The sequence below is a fragment of the Mytilus californianus genome, unplaced genomic scaffold (genome assembly GCF_021869535.1).
Source record: "Mytilus californianus isolate M0D057914Y unplaced genomic scaffold, xbMytCali1.0.p SCAF_14, whole genome shotgun sequence".
Lineage (NCBI taxonomy): Eukaryota > Metazoa > Mollusca > Bivalvia > Mytilida > Mytilidae > Mytilus > Mytilus californianus.
The window spans coordinates 1688780-1710456 of NW_026262626.1; the positions used below are offsets into that span (position 1 = coordinate 1688780).

The window sequence follows — 21677 nt, forward strand, 5'->3', positions numbered from 1 at the left end:
ATGAATATTATTCTGAAATTATAAGTTTAACAGAAAACAGAAACTTTCAAACAATAGCACAGGAACAGCATCATTTGGAAAATTATTGTCATTAATTGATGATCAATTTAAAAAGAAAAAAATTCCAAAATATGTCAAACAAGCATTCTGAGAGTATTGCATGGCAATACATAGTCCCCTACCGGTTACAAATTCATTGTAATGGAATGAAATTCTAACTTGATCTATAACTTGTCATGGTGTAAACTACATAAAAATATCAAGTCAAAATCTTCAAGCATGACAAAAAAAAAACTGTTAAAAACTGATTATTTAAGTGAATTTTCTATGTCCAAAGACCATAACTCTGCACAAAATTATCAGACTGGAACAAAATTCCAACTTGATCTGTAACTTGTCATGATAAAACTATATACTAATTATCAAATCAATATCTTCAAGAATGACAAACAAACCTACCACTAAATTTTTCAAACAGTTTACCAAAGAAAAGGAAAAAAATCCAAAATGTCATTTTGTCTTTTAAAAAATGAGTTATATCCCTTTGAACAGAAATCTACTAATTAATAAGTATTTCATAAAAAAATTTAATTCTAGGGAAAGGGCTTTAACTGAACAAAGAGAAAAGCTAAAATCGTGAAAATTAAACTTGACCTGTAACTTGTCATGATAAATCAATAAACCAAATATCAAATCAATATCTTCAAGCATGAAGAAAAAAAGTCTGGAAAACTGATTTGCCGGACTGACAGATGGACAGACAGACAGACGGACGGACGGACGGACATACATACAGACAGACGGAGTGCAAACCTAAAGTCCCCTTCGACTTCGTCGGTAGGGGACTAAAAATATTTATGAGTTTGAATGTCCCTTTGGTATCTTTCGCCTCTCTTTTATCATGTTTATGTGAAAAGAAATATCAAGAATATATTAATTTCTGAGTGAATGCATCATACCAAACTAAATTTTGGATAATGCTTGTTTTTTCTTTGAAATGGTAAATAATGAATTTATAAGTGATCAATTCTTAAATTTGTACAGTATGAGTGACAACTTAATCATTAGTCAATGTATCAGCATATATTATTCACAAAAACAAGTACAAGTTTTCAAGATTTGATATATACCTTTTTATAAAACATGTGAAACTTTTATTCTTTTTTTTTCAAATTATTTTACATAACTTGTCCATGAAATTTGTCTTAACGTTTACAGAGCATTGACTTTGTTGTTGTATAATGGGTTCCCTGTATAATGTGACTTCCTGTTGCAGGGTTCTCTATCAATTCTACTTGCATGTTGTTTTAATTTGAATACTGATCTACAGAGTAGTTTGATAATGTCTTTGACAGTAAATGTCAAGTTTAAACAAGTTTCTTTCTAAGTCACAGATCTTTAAATGATTTTACATACAACTTTAGCATGTTTAATTGAAACTTAAAACTCGAAAAAATAATGCATTTATCACTTTTACTTCAAGAAATATAATTTGATGAATAATTATAAAATAGATGTTCATTAGCAGTAAAAAATGTCTGTAATATCAGTGAAAAAGTTCTAATATATTGTCTTAAAATCATATCCCCATAACCAATCCAGATTTTAGGTACAAGGGTTGTAGGATAATTTTGAGAACTTTTTATCCTATGAGCATTCTATACATAAGTGGTTGTTTGTTGCTGTTTATCATATCTATTTTTTCATTCATTGTTTTGTACATAAATCAGGCATTTAGTTTTTCTCGTTTGAATTGTTTTACATTTGTCATTTCGGGGCCTATAACAGCTGACTTTGAGGTATGAGTTTTGCTCATTGTTGAAGGCCATACTGTGACCTATAGTTGTAAGCTTTTATGTCATTTGGTCTCTGGTGGAGAGTTGTCTCATTGGCAATCATACCACATCTTCTTATTTTTATAAAAATGCTCAGTTGTAAAAATTATTTCAGATGATTGATGATCTATTTTTGAAGGCTACACAATGCTTATAATCAACTATGTTTTCAATATTACAATAACCTTAAACATGTGAAATTTAAATTATATTCTTTGTTCTGATCATATTTCTGTCGTTTTTATCATATTTAAAGCATAATCTCATGTTATATAAATATTTAATGAAAAAATGCTATCATTTAATTTTTACTTTTTGTATTTCAAGTTAAATTTGAATAATCCTAAAAATCCTCATATCATTTTGAAAATTGATTTTTGTTTTTGCTTTTTTTTTTCAATTCTATTTGGACAACACTAATTGTGCACCTACAAATGGGAGGTTTCTTTAAGGAAACAACAGTTGATTGAATCATTTTTTTAGATTTCTATTTAACAAGTCCAGCATTTCAAAGTTGTTTGCAAAATCTTTTAAAAATCTGTATCCCCTATTTGTTGTTCCTAAACCTTGAGAAAATCTTTTACATAAACTCTTTGATAACTTGTACTTGCAGCACTTGGAAAAATTATGACAATTAATATATTCATGAAAAACAAAAAAACAACATAAAAACACTGTTAATATATCAACTGTATTGCAAACAAGCAGAAATCATTCACAAGAATCTTTCCTGTAACAACATCTACTTTGTAATACTGCAACTTGTCAAATATTCAGATCTTTTATGAATTATTCAAGAGTCATACATACGTCACGTCACATTTTTATGCAATTAATAATATGATATTTACATGACTTCTATATTAAACAATCAACTTTTTGATATTCATATTATCTATTTCTGTCCTACATCTTAAGACATTATAATGTATACTCAAATTTCACTTTAAAATGCTAATGGATTTTACATGATTTTCTAGACACCTGAAAATGAAAATGATTCTTCTGACCTTTTAAACAGAAACAAAAGTAATTTCCAATATTCTTTACAAAGTACTGATATTGTTTTTTTTCTCATGAATAAATAAGAGTGCAAAAATCTTTCTATTTCAAAGTTTAAAAATATTCCCATTTAGAAAATCAATACAACACCAAGAATTTTGATATACATAATTGAAGAAAAGGTTATTTTTTCCTTCATAAAATATACAATTTTTCAAAAATTTTCCTTTCTAAAATTCAAGAAAGTACCCCCCGCCACTTGTGATATTCATAACAGAATGAAATCAACACACTTATTCTTTTCATTATTTTCTTTTTTATTTCTTTTCCCTAAGTAAAGACAATATCCTTAAATATTTCTCTATTTCCAGCAATAAGAACATTAAGTCTGCACTATATTTTAAATGAATGAAAGAAAAATTTAAAAATGTTGCAGAAAAATTTACAAGGTGATCTTGATTTTGATTGACTTCTTCAACGTGTACCGATTTAAACAATTATTCAATATAACTCAATTTTTAAACAAACTCTGATTTAATTACACATTTCCTGTAATTTTCCCTTTTATAAATCAGAAAGCCAAACACTGTGGACTCTTTGTATTAATCTATTTTGTATATATAATCAATAATTTGAATCAGATTTCCACATGCTTATAGATCTTAATTACAAAGATCTACAAGAATATGCATTCTTCTCCAGGCAAATTTGGTTTTCAAATGTCAGAAGTCCATTGTTTAGCTAGATTTCTATTTGAAGTAAATAACTTTGTACATCTGACGAATTCCCAATTTGACGATAATAGTTATAAACAACTTAATGTCTACAGCAGAATTACAAATATAATTGTTTTTTTATACAAGAAATGAAGAGTCAAGTGAATTTCCGATTCAAAACTAATTGACTGCCATTCTTTATTTTCCCTTTGCAAATCCCGATTCCATTTATGATTAATATACTATGAGACAGTTAACAAAGAGACCAGAAAATTGGTTGTCATAAAACTTTAAAATTCTTTATTCCCGACTTTGTATCGTACAAGACTTAAGTACTTTGCTTTATTAACCATTTGGTATGAGGAAATATTCCTCAGAGTTGTATCATTCCATTTAATTTTACATTTTCTAGGAAATAAACCTGAAAGAGTACGCTGAACCATCATTTTAGTGATTCAATTTCCTGCTTCATATTGAATTTTTTATAATTTAAATGAAAAACTGAAACTTTTTAAACCCAACTTGAAGATTTTCCGTAAGCTTCATTTTCAATTTACCTGTTGTCATTAAAAGAATTCCAGACACAATTTTCCAGAAAAATGCAATTCTAAAGTGTGAGAATATGTGTCTAAAATATGTTGGTTTTTTTCATTAGCATTTTGGACTTAAGTTCTTATTCAAATGTTTTTGTGTAAAATTAACAAATATTCCTTTAAAATAAGAGCTTTATTATTTTTGAAATTCAACTTCAGGTTCTCTGTTCAGGGATCAAAGCCAATAAATTTATAAACCCCATTTTTACTCATAATGTGCCAAATAATGAGGAAGTCTTTCTAAAGAGCTAAAACATTTCAGACTGGATTTACCTCCCTAAAGGATACATACCGGGGTATTTACATTGTATACTGATGCTTTTTGTGTGATTTTTCATGAAATCTGTAAAACCTGTGTAGGGAGTTTAAAGCCCCTCCTCAGTTACAGATTGACATAGTCCGTTTCCCAACTAAAAGTAGCTGAGAAGGGACAATCAGACAATTTCAATATATCCATATTCATATTTTTTTTTACTTCATTAATGACAAATATGGAGAGTAATTACATGAATGAAAAGACATTTTAAAGTGAAATTTGTGTTTATATGTGATTAATAGGTTTGTTTGGTTACAGGAAATTATTCTTGAGACTTGATATCCACCACAATTTGTCTCACCGCTTCGTTTCTCGCTGTCTGCGGGTTTCATCTGTATGGGATGATGCATCTAAAAATAAAAATAAATCACAAAATTTAGGTTAAGATAATATGAATTGTAATTATTGGAACTGTAATGACAATTACCTTCTATAAATACTCAGTATAAATAAAAACACTAATCATAACATAAATTTGAGAATAGTCAATGGAATGAGTTACACCTGTGTGCACGAACTTCATAGCATATCTATTTATTCACTTATTCTCTGAAGAGAATTCATGTAAAATGACCCATCAATATATATGGTAAGAAATGTAGCACAACCTTATGATGATCCTGCCTGACCTGCTCTGGTTAATCTTTAGTGACAGTAACCATTCCTTATTGCTGTTATGCCAAGACTTGTACATTACAATGCAAGCTTTGCATCAGATACACGAGATACAGAACTACATATATTGAGGTACATAACCATGAAGCTTTCTCTTACATTCATCAGCCGACTTGTCTTTTAGTAAAACAGTGTCTTATTTGCTAACTTCTTAATGTTACTGGCACTGTTTTTCTATCATCTACTTTTCAGAGAAATTTAAAGACCAAGCCATAAGATTTTTATTATTCAAAACTAGCAACATAGTTCTTATGGAAGTAGCAAACTAATCTAGAATTTACTTAGAACATTTCATATCCAGTAAATTGAAAATCTATCTATTTTCAAAAATATCATGTGTAATACACATATGTGACAGCAACATTGAACATCAACTGACTGATTGACACCCAGTTTAACTATCAATACCTATATACACCAAGATATATCAATGTATCCAAAGCCCAGCTATACCTATCCAAGAGGAACAAACAGCCATCATGTTCAATTAAAACTATCAAATAGCATCTAACCTTGAACGACCTTCCAGATCCATGGTATAGAGAAGATTCCCCATGAAGATAGAGAATCCCTGTCATGTAAGTAGACAAATGTCAGATCTGATGATCAGAAATGATCTCTGCATAGCTTGGTATGGGGTATCATAACCAGGTGGTATACCAGACATGACTTAGGTCTGTGATGGAATGTAACTAAATCATTGCTATGTCTAAAAGGATCTGACAAACATTTGGCATCCAATTTCATCAATGAATAGATCTACCTAAAAACCATAATTTCTTTCCTGCTGGCAAGCTACTTTAGCATTATCAATTTCCAGAATTCAAAATGGGTCATGATGTACCTCAGTTTCATTTCATCAAGTTAATCAAGTTAATGAGCATCACACCGTGACAATATATTAAGAGTTTGAATTAGGGTATATTAAATAAACGTTGCACAAGTTCAAATTCCCACACACACAAAATGACCTCCTTGTTCCGATAAGATTTTCTACCAAAAAACCATGTTATACACTTGTAAAAATCACCTGCCCAATGGATATCATTTCATTATAAGATTTTCCACACATTTCTTACTATCTTAAACAAGATTACCATGTATTTTTGTTGACACAGTAAACACTAAGGAAATGATAGCCTAATTATTAACCTCTACCAGCTGAGATAAACAAAACTGAACTGTAACTTTAACACTATTTTCTTAGCATTGAAATTTTTTTTATTTTTTTCCTCATGTGTTTTGTATGAGTAGTCAATATTCTGTGCTCAGGATGCGACCTCTGAAATAAGTGACCACTTGAAGCAAATAAATATACTTGGCCCTATTTGTTATGAAACAAGAGAATCAGGTACATATCTTAATTTCCTTACATATTTGCCTTTCAGACATAGTTAGAACCAGTTTTTATCTAACCAAGAAAGGTTTCAAATTCTTAATTTTCTGACTGATATCTGAACCCAAAAAAACAAGCACACAAAAAACTGTCATCATGGTAAGTCTTCAGGATAAACTTTCTGGCCAATAGTTGTGATCCATCATTTGAAATTTGTTTATAAGGTGAATGATTGGTCAGTAAGTAAAGCAAGAATGCATGTGCTGTTGTGCTACTCAGCATACCCTAACTCCTAATTCAAAGTAGGAGAAAACAGAAAGTAGGTTACTGGCAGATCAGAAAAGTGTACACCCATTACATTTCATCAATGTTAAGCAGCTGATAAAATATGAATCATTGTGTTCAGTAGCATTGGAGAAAAATGTGACAAAAAGTTTTTAGTTCATTCATCATTCAGCATAATGAAAAAAAATCCAAAGTATAGGTCAACAGGAACCCAGCAAACACACGACGTACTCCCGACGTCGGTTAATGGTCGTCTGAACGTCATGTCTTGAGTTTACGTCGTACCAACGTTGTGGGAACGTAAAAACCCAACGTTGGATGTAGACGTACAGACGACGTTATAAAATTACGTCGAATTTACGTAAATTTAGTACCCTGTCAGGACGTAACATTTTATTACGTTGTGACAACGTGCTTATAACTGTCATAATCCGACGTAACATTTTGTTACGTCGTATCAACATTATAATAACGTAGTGAACAAACCCTGTGAATATCAGTGACACATTTAAATCTGGTTTTATGGGACGAATTTTGTGGGTATGAGTCTTCCTGGATATATCATTCACCTTTACTAGAATATATTAACGATTTTTTCGATTTTCAAAATATCCCCCTTTTTTCCCGCACAGACATAATTTGCACCAAAATGTCCAAGAAAATATTACAAATCCAATTCTAATGTTCTAATATAAATATTTTATATGAATTTTTATTGTTTAATATATCATTAAAGTTTTGTCATCATTTATTATTTTAATTTCATAATCGGTTTTTTACGATTGGTTATAATAGTGGAACATTCAGCAGTACTCGGGTTTTACCGCTGCTTACTAAGAACAGTCTGAGCATGCGCACTTTCACCGCTTGATTTTTAAAAACAGTGATAAAACTTGCAGTGAAATTTAGCTCGATCCAGATTCCAGAACAAAGAAAAAGGTAATATAATAATTGCACATTACGCCAAAAAGGTTCTCCATGATAAAAACAAGTATGATTGAAGAAAATAAAACATCTGTTGCCGTGTTGGGCGCCTCTTTCAAGTCTGTTGTCCGTGACCGTGTTGAAATATGATACTTCTTCTTTTACTGTCAATATATTGCACTGATACAAGATATTTTAGCCAACATGGTCGATTAACTTGTGTTGTTTTTTTAAGATATATGCAATTAACTGTAGAAAGTAAAAAAAAAAGGGGGGGGGGGGGGGATGGATGCACAGCCATAGGCACTTGTTTTCTATCCATGACGAGCTACTATCCCTATATATTAAGGCTGCAAGTGTCTTTTGCACTGTTATTTTTTGATAATGTTGGAAGCATAAAAGCCTGATCACTACCACAAATGCGAAGCTAGACATCTGGGCACATTACAAACTCGGCCTATAAATGATAATACTACATGTATCACTGGGGGTCATCCTGAACATGCATGAAATATTTGCCACTGGACGTTAAGCAACCGTCAATCAATCAATGTGTCACTGGGTCTGACATGGGAATAGACAATTGTGCCAATAAAGACTGTCGTAGATAGGTGTCACAGAAAAAAAGTTAAAATAGCCTTCCAAGAAGTCATAATTATGTGGGACTAGGTCGTCGTAGGAAGGCGTCACAGAAAAAAATTAAAATAGCCTTCCCAGACGTCATCATTATTTAGACTAGGATCCAGTCGGGAAAAGTTGGGTAAAATTTTCCTGTTTTCAGGGTAAAACCCAGTTTACTGGTGTTAAAAAAACAGTATATAGGAACGTCTTTTTTGCTGTTCAACTTATGGTATGAAATCTACATGTTAATCAATGACGAGCTATAAACAACTCTCACTGAATATGTGATCAGAAACAATGTCGTAATCAATCATAAATCTTATGAATTTCGGAATGCATGTTAATTTGTCACTTACCTAGTTCTCCCAAAATGTTTTTGGACTGACACGCATGTAAACAGACTGAAGAATATAGAAGATAATTGAATGTATTTATAATTTTTTTTCTAGAGTCTTGTATAAAAATTCACAGAGCCAATGTGTCTGAGGTTGAGGAATGCATTGCAGTAACACTTAAGCATGCACCAGCTAGCTCAAAAAGATGGACCAAGTTATAAAAAGGTAAACATCAGTTGATCAGCTCTTTTTATGCCCTCCTTCACTGAGTGATATAGTTTTACTCTTCTACTGTACGTACATACATTGAACTCAAAATTGGTTACTGTTCTCTAACTTGAGTTTGCCTGAACGACATGTTATGAAATTTATACACAATGCTTATCATAAAATGCAGAGTTTGAATTTGGAGAGAATCAGTTTTACTGTTCTTCAGTTATGTCCTTAAATAACATCATTTGTGGCTCAATGACACATTCTTCTTTTATTAATTTTATTTATCAAATTATAAATTGTTGATTTTATAGATTGCGTTCATTGGCATATGATATAAGGTCTTGCTGTATTGATGTAAATTCTAAATTTATTAAGGTAAAATCCTATGAATATCTTAAATTAATTGATCAATGACAATTTTGAGAAACCAAACTTCCTTTTTTAATTTGGATTCATTATTATTTGTAGAATAACTACTGGTTGTTCCAGAAAATACTATGTCCCCCCAGGGAAGGCTCTTTTTTTTAAATTTTATGTGGGGGTGGTGTATTTGAAATACCAAAATGCAAAAGGAGTGTTGTTCTTATTTATTTTTAATTCTGTTGGTGCTGGGGGTTAAAAAAAGGGCCGTCCCTGGGGGGCGGACACAGTATTTTCCTGAACAGCCATAATTTCATTAACACATGTTCAATTTAACAACAAATTAATTTTTTAAATAAGAACAAAGGTTAACCAAAAGTTATAAATTATTATATACTGTTGAAATTATGTTAAAATTTCTAACATTCATTATCAAAATGTGTATAATTGGCAAAGATACAAACATCTCAGTAACAACACAACATAATTATGAATCTGCAAGATTTATTATACAACCAGCAATAGAAAAAAATATTGATTATGTTTACACACAGGATACTTTTTAAGAACTGCTGTAATTCATAAGTTGGTATCAACTTTTTTTTTGTATTTTATAATTTATGATTATTATTTTTTCAGAGACCTGAAACCAACACAAGACCAGCTGATCAGAGGGCAGAAAACCAAAATTTGGAATGACATGTATACAACCAACACAAGACTAAAATTTGGAATAAAAATTAAAAAAAAAATCAGAAACATATTATTTTTTTATTGGTTCATGTAGCTTAGAAAAAAGAAGTCTTAACTTTTGGATAGGTCTATCTCTAGTTGGTCAATGGAAAAAAAGCAATAGTTAGTTTGATTGAATTTCAGGTATTTTCTTCATTTGGGATATATTTAGAAGTGTGTATAAGTTGTGTAGAATATATATTTGTAAATTAGACAGTCAGCTTTTGGGCCTTTTTCCAAACTTTTTTCCTAGCTTGTCATTGTGTAGTGAATCCAGCTGAATGAATCTACAGTAAATATTAAGGTATATGTGGTAGTTTGCTGTATTTCTGAACAATTCATTAAAAAATGTTTTCCTTCGTCAAAGTGAAATCTACATTCTAGAATTTCCACCATCATAGTGAAATCTATATTCTAGAACACTGAAACCCTAAACATTCAGAAGTTGCAGCATGTACAAGATGTCATGTTGAAGGCTGTACAGTTACCTATAATTGCTAACATCGTCAATATTTGATTTTTGGATAGAGGGTTGTCTCATTGGCCATCATACAAAATCTCTTTTTTCGAATAGTAGTATGTGTTAAATTTTTTAAAGAAAAGTTGCTTTTGTTAAATGGAAATGTGTAAATCTTGTACTTCAGTATTGAAAAAGTTAAAAACTAAGACTTTAACCTTAAAAACTGTGTGAAACATGAATTGGACAAAACTACAGGTTTAATGTAAAACATAATGCAAAGTTTTTGGGAAAACAGATATTTATACATTTGACATTAAAACTGGCAAAAAGGTACAAAAAAAAAACAACTTTTGTGACTATATTATACACAGCTGGCAGTTTGGAAATAGAGTACTTATCGACATTGAGTCCTTTCCTACATAGACAAATTTACAACTTAAAACAGGTCAGAAGAATAAAATATAGACCCTGTTTACTTCTTCAATGGAATTATATTGCTCCTATCAATCAAATGAGGACAAGGGACAGTTACAGTTGTGTTGCGACGTTGTTACAACGTCTTATGATGGTAATAAGTTACGTCACAAATTACGTTGTGCCAACGTTGTGTGGATGGTTGTCAGCACGTGCCTTGGAGTCCACAAAATTACGTTGTACCAACGTAATTTTACTACGTTGTCACAACGGTAGTATTACGTTGTCACAACGTAATGTCAACGTTGGATTGTTTACTGGGAAGTAGGTACCTGACAGATCCTAAAGTGCTCATATATCATGTATATTACAACTCATCACTGTCAAGCTGCTTTCTTAATATGTTCAGTAGCTTCTTACAAAAGTGTGATGAAAATATTTGTTGAACCGGATGGACCAGATAATTGCAAAATAAATCACACTATTTAAGTGGTCAGTACATGTATAATAAATACAGGCCCAATGGAATTTTTAGAGTATGGGCTGTTGGCCTGTGATTAAAGCTGAAGACTCCACAGTTTATTAATCATTCTCTGGATCTTTAGTCTAAATAATTTCAAAAATCTGAATAAGCTTGTAGCCTCTATTACAAAGACTAACATTACAGGTACTTAGTCTAGTACTATAACATATTTGTAAACATCTGACAAGATTTGTCACATACTGACATTGATTATGTCAGCTACCTTGTAAACAATACAGGAAGTCCAGGTTTGTTGACATATGTACACACGCCAGCTGTTTTAATCCAAACAGAAAACACTCCAATCACTGTTTACATAGTACATATAGATACAAGTAATGCTTCAAACAAATCTTTATATTTCTATAATGGTTTACAAATATACAACAAATGTTTTATGAGTTTGGGTAAATATTACTGTAATAACATAGAATGTGCTTCATTGCAGAAGAGAACTTAATGAACTAGCTTCTGGTATTCTAAACAAAATATCTAATGTTATAGATATTTACCATCACTTCAATTTTTTTTTTGAAACAATCTCTATTATGAAATCTGCTTTATCTATTTTTCATTTCACCTTTACATTAAAAATGTATGAACCTTTACTGGACAAGTGTTAACTAATTGACTACATTGAATCAATTTTTTTTGGTTTTTAGCTTCTATAAATTTCACTGTGACCATACTTGATACACCACTGTAACTATCACAGACAAAGGTCAAATGTCTGAGTAACCTGGTACAGGTCATGTAGTGTAATGTCAAGGATGTCTACACATTGTGGTACCTTTATTGTTAAAGGTTATGGTCAAATCTCCCTTGAAAGTTATTCTAGATATCACAATCCTTAATAGCAGAATTATTTTTACTGAAGCCTTTCCCTAAATGTTCTTAAAGTGATCATCATCTTCTCTTGTGTAATTTATGATATTTAATGAGTTTGGCATAATTTTTTTACTTCCATAATTTTGCTTCTAAAACATAAAAAAACACACACAAATTTTGTTCTTATTATAGTGCAACATGCATGAACATTTAAAACAACCAATTTATGTTGAACTTAAAACCATAAGAAACTATATTTAGAAACACTTATTTTAATTAATTGATCAGTGCATGCTATCATAAAAGTTTTACATGTAAAATTGCCAGCAATGTTGTTCAACTAGTATAAGAAATTTTCTTCTCTAAGTTTTCATACTTGTTTATATAATCATTACATATCTTTAAACAAATCCCTTTAATATGTCAGCCCAGGAAAGAATAATTGAATTTTCTGTAATAATGATCATTATGAAATTTCAAAAGAAGCATAGAAATAAAGCCATATATATAATTAAACATATAATGGTCTTATGCAAGAATTTCCCTTGAGACTTCTTTATAACAGATTAGGGCGACTTTCTTAAATCTGAAAATTATTTGATTTAAAAGGCGAATCTAATAAATATTTTGTGAGCATTCATACTAACGCAAAATCTGAAAGGGAAACTGCTTATTTAAATGTTTACTGAAAAATCTGATCTTGACAAAAATCTTTTGTGAAAAAAATTTCAAAGGATTCTTAAAGGAGAGCCTACTAAATTTTACTTTGATTATACAGAAAAAGAATTAAGTTTAAGTTGAGCTTTCTTTGTCTGAATATTCTAATTAAATTGAGAAAGAATAGTTCCGAGTTTGTTTTGTATAGAATGGCTTCCTATTGTATACTATATGGCTGGTGAAGATCAACAAACCGATGTTGACTTTAATACATTGCCCTCAGTCCTAAAAAAAGATCCATTAAACATTAACAAAAGTTAAGTAAAAGATGGTTTGGTCCAAACTTTAAGTAGTCAAACAGCTTGATAGCTCTAGGGAAAAGAAAGTAACTGTTTTTATTTTTTTTGGTGGTCTCCCATTAAAAACATGTTCATAAGTATTTACAAGTTCATGTACCACAGGAGTTCATTTCTATGTTTCAGAAATCAACAGGTTTTAACATCAGAAGATCTTTGCAATATTATCTCTTGACAGTCCGGTCTTGTTTCCTCAAGTAAAGGCTGAAAACTAACTGGACCAAACATCCCCGACCCTCAGTAAGAACAGATGTAAAGCATATTGCATTATATTTGCATTAAAACTCTCAATTTTGAGCGACCCTGCTTCAGATAAGTACTATTTATAGTAGTTAATTGATTATGCCATGGACAAGAAATTGTCAAAAGTTCCGTGATAACAATAATAAAGTTTAGTGATAAAGTTTAGTATGCTATTGATTGTGATCATAATTGTTTAAAGTAGGCGGACTATCCATCTGTACAAAACTCCAAAGCGGAATTTTTTCAATATTGACAATGTAATTATCACATTGTAAGTAACCACAGAAAGTCTATTTAAAACAATAGGCTGGAAGGCTGTGTAAACACATTTGATTAGTTGCACTGATTGAAGTAAATAAGTAAATGTCATTACCAAACAACTGTTGACCACTAAAGCATAATGAAGATACTAGTATTTAAAGTCAAGTATCAAAGAGGTTGAAGTTGGTAGCAAAAACAAATGGCGTAGAACAACTGTAAATATGTCTGATCATGACTAGCCTATGAATTAGGTAAATGAAATTTGAATTAGACTAGACCAAAATAGAAAGAAAAAAACATTATGTATATCCCCTTGTCTTATTTACCCAAAAAAAGTTAATCTAATTTGCAGCAATAAATGAACAGAAAAGGCAATTCCAATTACCAGCAATGTATGATCAGCTACATGTCATGACAACTGTGTGAAGCATCAATCAAAGAACCTCCAAAGAGATTTGGAACAGACCAATAGACAAGGGTAAAACTTCAGCCAACTACATGTACGTGTTGTAATTAGTCTAGCTTACCATCTTAAAATTAACATTAGATACAAATATCCAACTAAATCTAATATATTTGTACTGTAAAATGATAGAAAAATGTTCAGATTACGTGCTGAAAAGATGTATTCAGCACAAAACAAACAAAACATTTGTAATAAACTAGATAACTTTAAGAATTAGGCCATTTCTTGGTGATCCTTGATTACATGTCCCTAAAATAATGTTTAGAGTGTTTTCTTCAGACAGGAGTATTAGATCATTTGTCACTTGAGCTAAGAATTATTCAACATTATTTATCAGTGAAAATATTTGACCTGGCTGTGATACTAGTAGCCATGCACCTAGAATGCAACTTTAAAATTAGTTTGTAACCTGGACTTTCAAGCTAGAGACTCCAGCCTCTCATTCATGACAGAATGTCTAATGATGGGGTCTAATAAGTAATTATGCCTTTATTACACACTACAGTCCACCTTGCCTTTACATCTGGTTACCAAGATCATTGTAGTTAAAATGCATAATCTGTAGGCTATTCATCGTTTATAATTTTCAACCACAAGCTGAAGTTTTCTCTATGAAGAAGTCAGCTTTACCACATCCCACTGGTGGCCCCTTGAGTTTGAGTTTACATTGATTATGTAAGGTCAGCTTTGTACTATAGCTTTTAAAGAAAGCCATGAAGCCCAACCTGTATTTGACCATGCAATTAAAATGAAGGTATTCTACTATTGATCAGCCATTATCTACAGGAAATCCTAACACTTATAATGGCAGATAACTAGAGTTTGACGCAAAATTATTGAATTTTTCATCACATCTTTTAGCAATCTTGTCACCTAGAGTTCTATTTATACGATAAATAGAAACATCGTAAAATAAGCATTTTTGTAAAATAATTAAGTAACGAGGTTATTTCTGTGAAAGATTACATATATATCACTTTTCTAATATTAAATAAAAACAGGAAATATTGAGGACTTTTGTACCAGAATGGATAAGATAGCAAAATTACCAATAACATGAATATCTTTCCTTGATCAGTAGGTGAATATCATGACAAACAGCAATAAAGCTTCCAACTATTCATTAAAACAATGCAGTTTGTTTGTAAACCAGACGTGCTGCTAAAACAGCAATTTTTTTTTGTCTAAGAGACAGCTAATGTCTGGAATTATAAAGGAGCACCTGAGATCACCCTCAGTTTTTGGTAGGGTTCGTGTTGCTCAGTGTTTAGTATTTATGTAGTGCTTTGTGGAGCGTTTGTCTTTTAAGTCTTCTTTCTAGATTTGTCATGGCCTTACAAGTTTCTATTGGACTTCTATTGAGCTTCTAAATGATGCCTTGGTATCTTCCACCTCTTATATATATATATACATGTCTATCTTTTGGGTTACTTGAAATGCTACAATAGGAAGACATTAAAATCTTTCTTTTTAAAAACATTTCATACAGATTATATAGCATTTATTTCCCTAGCAATCCTGTAGCATTTTGGACCAATTTCCAATGAAAATGTATCCTCCTTTTTTCATCAATTTCTTCCGACTTTGTGGTAAAATTCTCAATCAGATTTCAGTTCCAAAGTTTTCTGAATGTTTACTTTTAAGTTTTAATACTTGAGATATGAAGATATATTATGCACAAAGTATAAGAGTTCAGATGGTTCTCAGAAGCAGCTTGTCCACACTAAACAGGTGAGCTTTCAAATAAATTATCAACATCTGGCACCGAAAGGAAAAGGCATATTACAAGCCATTATTTACCTCTTAAAATTGAAAAAAAAATTCATAATTCTCCAATCCTTTCAAAATAGGATGATGATGTGATGGTAATGTATGTGTTACAAGATTGCACAAGCTGAAATGTCTCGCCTGCATAACTGATTATGATCGAAATCAATGTTCAAAGGTTTTTTCCTATAAAGGTTCATCTACAAGTATCACATTAGCTTAACATTATCAATGATCCATGATAATGAGATCAATTTCAGATGAAACTTGCAAGCGCTATACCTTTACAACCATTCAATACACCAAATACAATTGACGCTACTTGTATCAGAGAAATGGTAATCACACAAATAAACATTGACCAATGAATTCTGAAAATGATGTCAAGGTCAGATGAACCCTGCTAGACAGACATGTACACCTTGCAATCATTCCATACAACTAATAAATATTTGAACTATTGCTTATAGTATCTGAAATATGAACTTAACCATGAAAACTGAATGTTGATCACAGATATCTTAATATAATTCATAACTAGTTTAGGGTGCACACTACAATGAGTTTACTTTTGTTACATCTTTATGTGCCTGTCCCAGGCCAGGAGCCTGTGGTTCAGTGGTAGTTAGAGGTTGATGTCCGTCATATTTGTTTTTTGTAATTGTATTGTTATTAATTAGGCCGTTGGTTTTCTTGTTTAAAATATTTCCCATTTTTCATGTTGGGTCCTTTTATAGCTGACTATATGGTATGGGGTTTTCTCATAGTTGAAAGTCATATGGTGACCTTTAATTGCTTATATCTTCCTCAATTGAACTCTGGTAATTAGTTGTCTCATTGGCAATCATACAACATCACCTAATTTTTATACATGTATTGTTAGATTTACTTAGCCTGGTGTAAATGACATGTTCTCTTTAAAAGGTCATTCTGCACTTTATAATATAGTTTATAAAGTACAAACTATATCCATTACATTACCTTAATACATATTAAGCAAGCTTAACTTCATACTAACTTAACAAACTGAACAGATTAACAGTTATAAATATGAAACCATTTAAAACATAATTCCGATTAACTAGGGCCGATTAGGCGATCAATCAACCATTAACCAAACAATAAAAATGATCATGTATGTCGACTTAATTACAGTTAGTGTATTGCCAGCAGTTTATTTACAAAGTCACGACCATTCACGTCTATTTATTTCCAAATTAGCTAGATTAGAGAGATAATGAGCACAAAAGACATGCCGTTTGAAAACAATGCCTGGTATGGTAGCTGGATGACCTGGTGATTTCTTACACTATTATTATAGAGTGTATAGGTTTAACCTGACAATGAGATACAATCAAATCAATATGTTATCAGCCAAACTTTTAAACTGCGATATTTGCCAAGCTATTTATTGAGAAGACAATCAATACAATAATATTTGTGTAGTACCTCTTGTTTGATTGGTTTGCAGGTATTTAATCTTTCTACCTTTAAATACTTAATTAGGTGGTATATTTTCAAATCTTTAATTAAACTATCACAAGATGGTAGATAAGGTAGGTTTTGAATGACACAGCACAAGATATTTAAAGACTTCATAAGAAATCGGCCACAGTGTATAATGTCGATCAGAAATGCTTTATTTTATTTTTAACAAGTACTCTTTTCTATCAGAAAGCTCAACTGCAAAAATCAAATTCTCATATAAATATATATATTTCTTTAAGTTCACAAGAATTAACTTTTGATTTCATAAAGCAGCTGAGGAACCAAAAAACCGCCATTGATAAAAAGTTTGAATAGGCAAGTTGGCCAACAATATATATGCACAAGCACATAAGACATTTAAAGTGGAAAGCCTAACCAAAACAAATCTTAGACTGCTACAAATATTTTTACAGACCAACAACACTTTTCACAAACAATCGTACAAGAAAGAATACTTGAAAGTCATAAAAATTTTCAGTATAAACTTGCAATCAATTTTCAATATAAGAATACTTTTGAGTTGTTGTGCTTCATTTGGAAATGTGTCAAACTAGTTGACATCGTCCTCTATAGATGTTTTTCATGTGTCAAACTTGTTTCATTTCTAAAATATGTTTTTTCGGCTTTATAGGGAATCACTGTATAGGACAAAAAGCCCAAAATCTTTGCTTCTAATAATACAAAATATTAATAAACATCAGACTCAATGTAAATTAAAATCATAAAATAAAAGTACAAAATGAGTGCAATTGTTCAAGATCAAAGTAATGCAACTGTAAGACACAAAAGAAGATTTAAGGATAGGAATAGAATATTCTATGACTGATCATATTAGACAACATGGCCAGGACCTTTCCAGACATCTTAGTTCCAAGTATTTATCTAACCAAGAAGCTTATAAAAGAATCAGAACAAATTGATCTGGCATTTAACAGCAGCTTCTCTATTTAGTGCCAGCATTGTCTGTCCAGATAACGTTTCTTCTGCAAAGTAAAGAAGCTGATCACTTTTCTACTGGAAAAGTGGTATATGATATGTCTTTGCAATTAACAACAGAACCTGTGTAGATAGTCATGCTTTATAAATGTTAACGAACCCTTGCAACAACTCTTTGAGTGGTCATCATGTGGCTCAAACCTCCTTTCATTCAAACCATGCACCATTCATGCTACATGTATGAGTCATCTCAAAACGAATACTTTTACAAAAGTATAAGTGCAGACATCCAAAAGCAAATTCATGTCAAGTTCGTTTGAAAATTGTGCTTTTTGCTGGGGTTTCTTTTTCCAAATAACTGACCAAACATTTTGCAATGCAAACGCAGGAAAGATATATATATATACACACACACAATCTAGAATCAACACCCTAACATCTGAGTCGGAGAGAAGTCCTTATGTTATAGGACATATCAAACCAAGAAAAGAACAATACATTTAAAACCTCAATGGCATCTTTCCCTCTGATACAAAATCTCTTACATTTTAGAGAAATATTGATTAAATTTTCATTAAGTCTATGATATTTATGTTCATATTTGTGACAAAAACAGTCTCACATCTGCAGCCTCTAACACCTGATACAGTCAGATCAATACATACTGTGTTGTAATAGAACAGGTTTTCCTCTGATAGTCAAATCAATGCTTAAGTTTCAAAGATTCCATGCTGAGTATCAACTTATCTATGCAAGAGAGCCATGAACCTAAGCTGGCTAATAACTAATCAGATTCAGTCCACTTGTACGCTTTTAAAACTTTGCTGGCAGTTTCAAATCAAATGTACTTTATGAATTGTCTAACTACAATTATACCTTTACAAATACGATAACCTCACATCTTTCATTGTACCATACTGGTAACATATTAAGTTCATCAATTTTTACAGAAATCTGGTAAATTTTAATCATTTACAAAATCAACTTGTAAACACTTCACCTGCTAACAATGTTCAGGTTTTGAAGTGCATATTGTTGAAAGATATACACCAACTCCTTCATAGGGTCATACAATAACATAGCAATATATTTTTCTAGTACATGTATTCCCCAGACCCATGGCCCAGCCCCCCCTTTTGTGGGAAAATTTGGTTGATTATATAGGGAATCACTGAAGCATGACTGGAGCCGCCCCCCCTAGGTCAGTCAGTGGGCCCCCCTTACAAAAAGTTCTGGATCCGCCACTGACTGACCCTAATAATTTTGATTCCAAAATAACGTAAATTTCGTGTAATTTGGGACAATTCCTAAAACACCCTTAGAGACTGTAATATTAATAAGATGCACCATGCAACTTATTTCAGATGGAAGACATCTGTCACAAGGTGGCCTATGAACCCCTGACATGTTTTTAAACATGTAAAAATCAAACTTACCCCTGCCATTGTTTTGATATTGTGTAGTGCATTCTGTGCATCTAATGCTGCCTTTCTTGTGTAAAATGTAACAAAACAACAACCTGAAACATACAATTGGAAAATAAATAAGATGTTATATAGGATAAATAAGAAATTTGTGTCTGAGAGGGGATATTTGTTGGTTCTTTAGTGATGGGAAACACTGTAAAACCTTAATTGCTACATCATTTGAACATGAAACTCATATATATAAAATGAAAAGTGTAAAATATTTTGCATCTGACATTGCTGTGTGCTATTTGCATCCCTAGACACTACCATGAAACTTAGAATCCTTACCTTTGAAAAAAGGTCTACCATAATCTTTGAAGTTAATGATTAAAGAAATTAACAGCCAGAATTTTTTTAAGGGACTTTGAACATGTTGAAATATAATATTTGGCTAGTAGCTCTTTTGAATTTAGTCAATTACATCAAGGTATGATGATGAAAACAATGAAAAGTTATCGGATGACAGACATATCAGGTGATGACAACTGTTAAAAGTAACCTTTTTGGTCACCTGTTAAGGCCTAAAACACAGGGAAAAAACTTAACGGTCGCCCAGTCGCCCATGGCGACCAGAAATTGACCTGGGCGATCTTTTTATTCAGTTGTGGTAGCCCAGGTGGCGAATTGAAAACAAAGTACTCGACAGACGGAAATCCGCTGTTTACCGTAGCTCCAAGTGCTGGCTACTTCACTGACAAAAATATAAATTCAAAAAGAAAAAAAAATCTTTTTAAAATGTATACAGGCAAGTGTCGAGAGTTGTATTGTCGCAAAGTCGCGGTCGCTATAAACAAGGATGTAAAATCAGTGTTTACCTTTGACTAAATATAGTTCACATTAATTCAGGTCACTGATTGGTCGTCTATTTAAAGTCCGGAAAGTATCGTATGTTTGCAAGGATAACAAGATGGTCATTTACAATGAAGCAATCAAATACCCTGTTTAGTTCGGTTTTGGCTTCAAGAAAGCGAAGAAATTCAGAGAAGATGACAATAGCATGTTATGAAATAATATCAGTCAAATAAAAGAACGTATAATATATAATGTTGTTAAGAATCTGGAAAACAGTACGTTTTGTAGTTCCCTTTTCAAATCCCACGTGGTGTCCAGAGAATGAAGGTCAAAAACGAAAGTAGAATATTGTCGACCACAAATAAATAACATTAGTTCAAAATGATTTTAGTTTCCTACTTACTGAACAGTTTACAAAAAAGAGAAAATCAGAGGAGATATCAATTTTATGACAATGCCTTTGAAATACGTGTACAAGTCTTTTGAGAAAAAAGGGGGGTCATTTGTTTACAAATGTACGTAGTTACGCAAAATAAATCGATCAAGGTATTTAATAAATAAGATTATTAAAGAACTAAATTAAATATTTCATCGATCATCTACATGTATTTAAGGACAGAGAATTCTTTAGTTGTCTTAAAAAGATATTAAAAAAAAAACTGGTACACAGGGTATGAAGATTCCCATTTTGTAAATGATTTTTTTTTTTATTAAATTTTATTGAAGTCAACAACAAAAATAAGACAAAATTTACATTTTCCCAAGCATCTAAATCACCTCTAGGTATGCTCAGAATGCAGGGTTTTGAGTCTAAAATTTCAAAATTTTCTTGCTTCACCAGTGATACTCATAGTGAAATAAAGTGGGCTACTAACTTTTTGTCTGGGCTTAATAATTTTCAAGTCTAGTAGCCCAGCTGGCTACTGGCCTTGCAAAGTTAAGTTTCACCCCTGAAACACATTTGCAGAATAGGGACAGTATAATTTTTACTGATCCTTGGGGGCCAAAAGTAATCTATATTTTGGTTTGAAATGAAAAATTCTGTCCATTAAATATTTCACATTAATACAC

General features: G+C 31.5%; 1 protein-coding gene and 1 long non-coding RNA gene across 17 annotated transcripts in view; one reads left to right on the forward strand and one right to left on the reverse strand.

The window, feature by feature from the left end:
• The window catches only part of LOC127724001 (CUGBP Elav-like family member 2), a 70587-nt gene that overhangs the window by 33063 nt on the left and 15847 nt on the right, over positions 1 to 21677 (reverse strand). For 13 of the 16 annotated variants that reach the window (XM_052230733.1, XM_052230728.1, XM_052230730.1 and 10 more), the window contains exons 3-4: positions 19782 to 19864; positions 4719 to 4812 (exon numbers count right to left, since the gene is read on the reverse strand). In XM_052230733.1, the coding sequence (XP_052086693.1) occupies positions 4719 to 4812; positions 19782 to 19864 (177 nt within the window). The remainder of the gene's footprint in view (positions 1 to 4718; positions 4813 to 19781; positions 19865 to 21677) is intronic. The other 3 variants (XM_052230734.1, XM_052230735.1, XM_052230724.1) reach the window with 1 other exon arrangement.
• Positions 7602 to 10259, forward strand: LOC127724002 (uncharacterized). Its single transcript, XR_007992294.1, has 3 exons — positions 7602 to 7697; positions 8753 to 8863; positions 9854 to 10259. It is a non-coding gene; the product is annotated as an uncharacterized LOC127724002 (long non-coding RNA).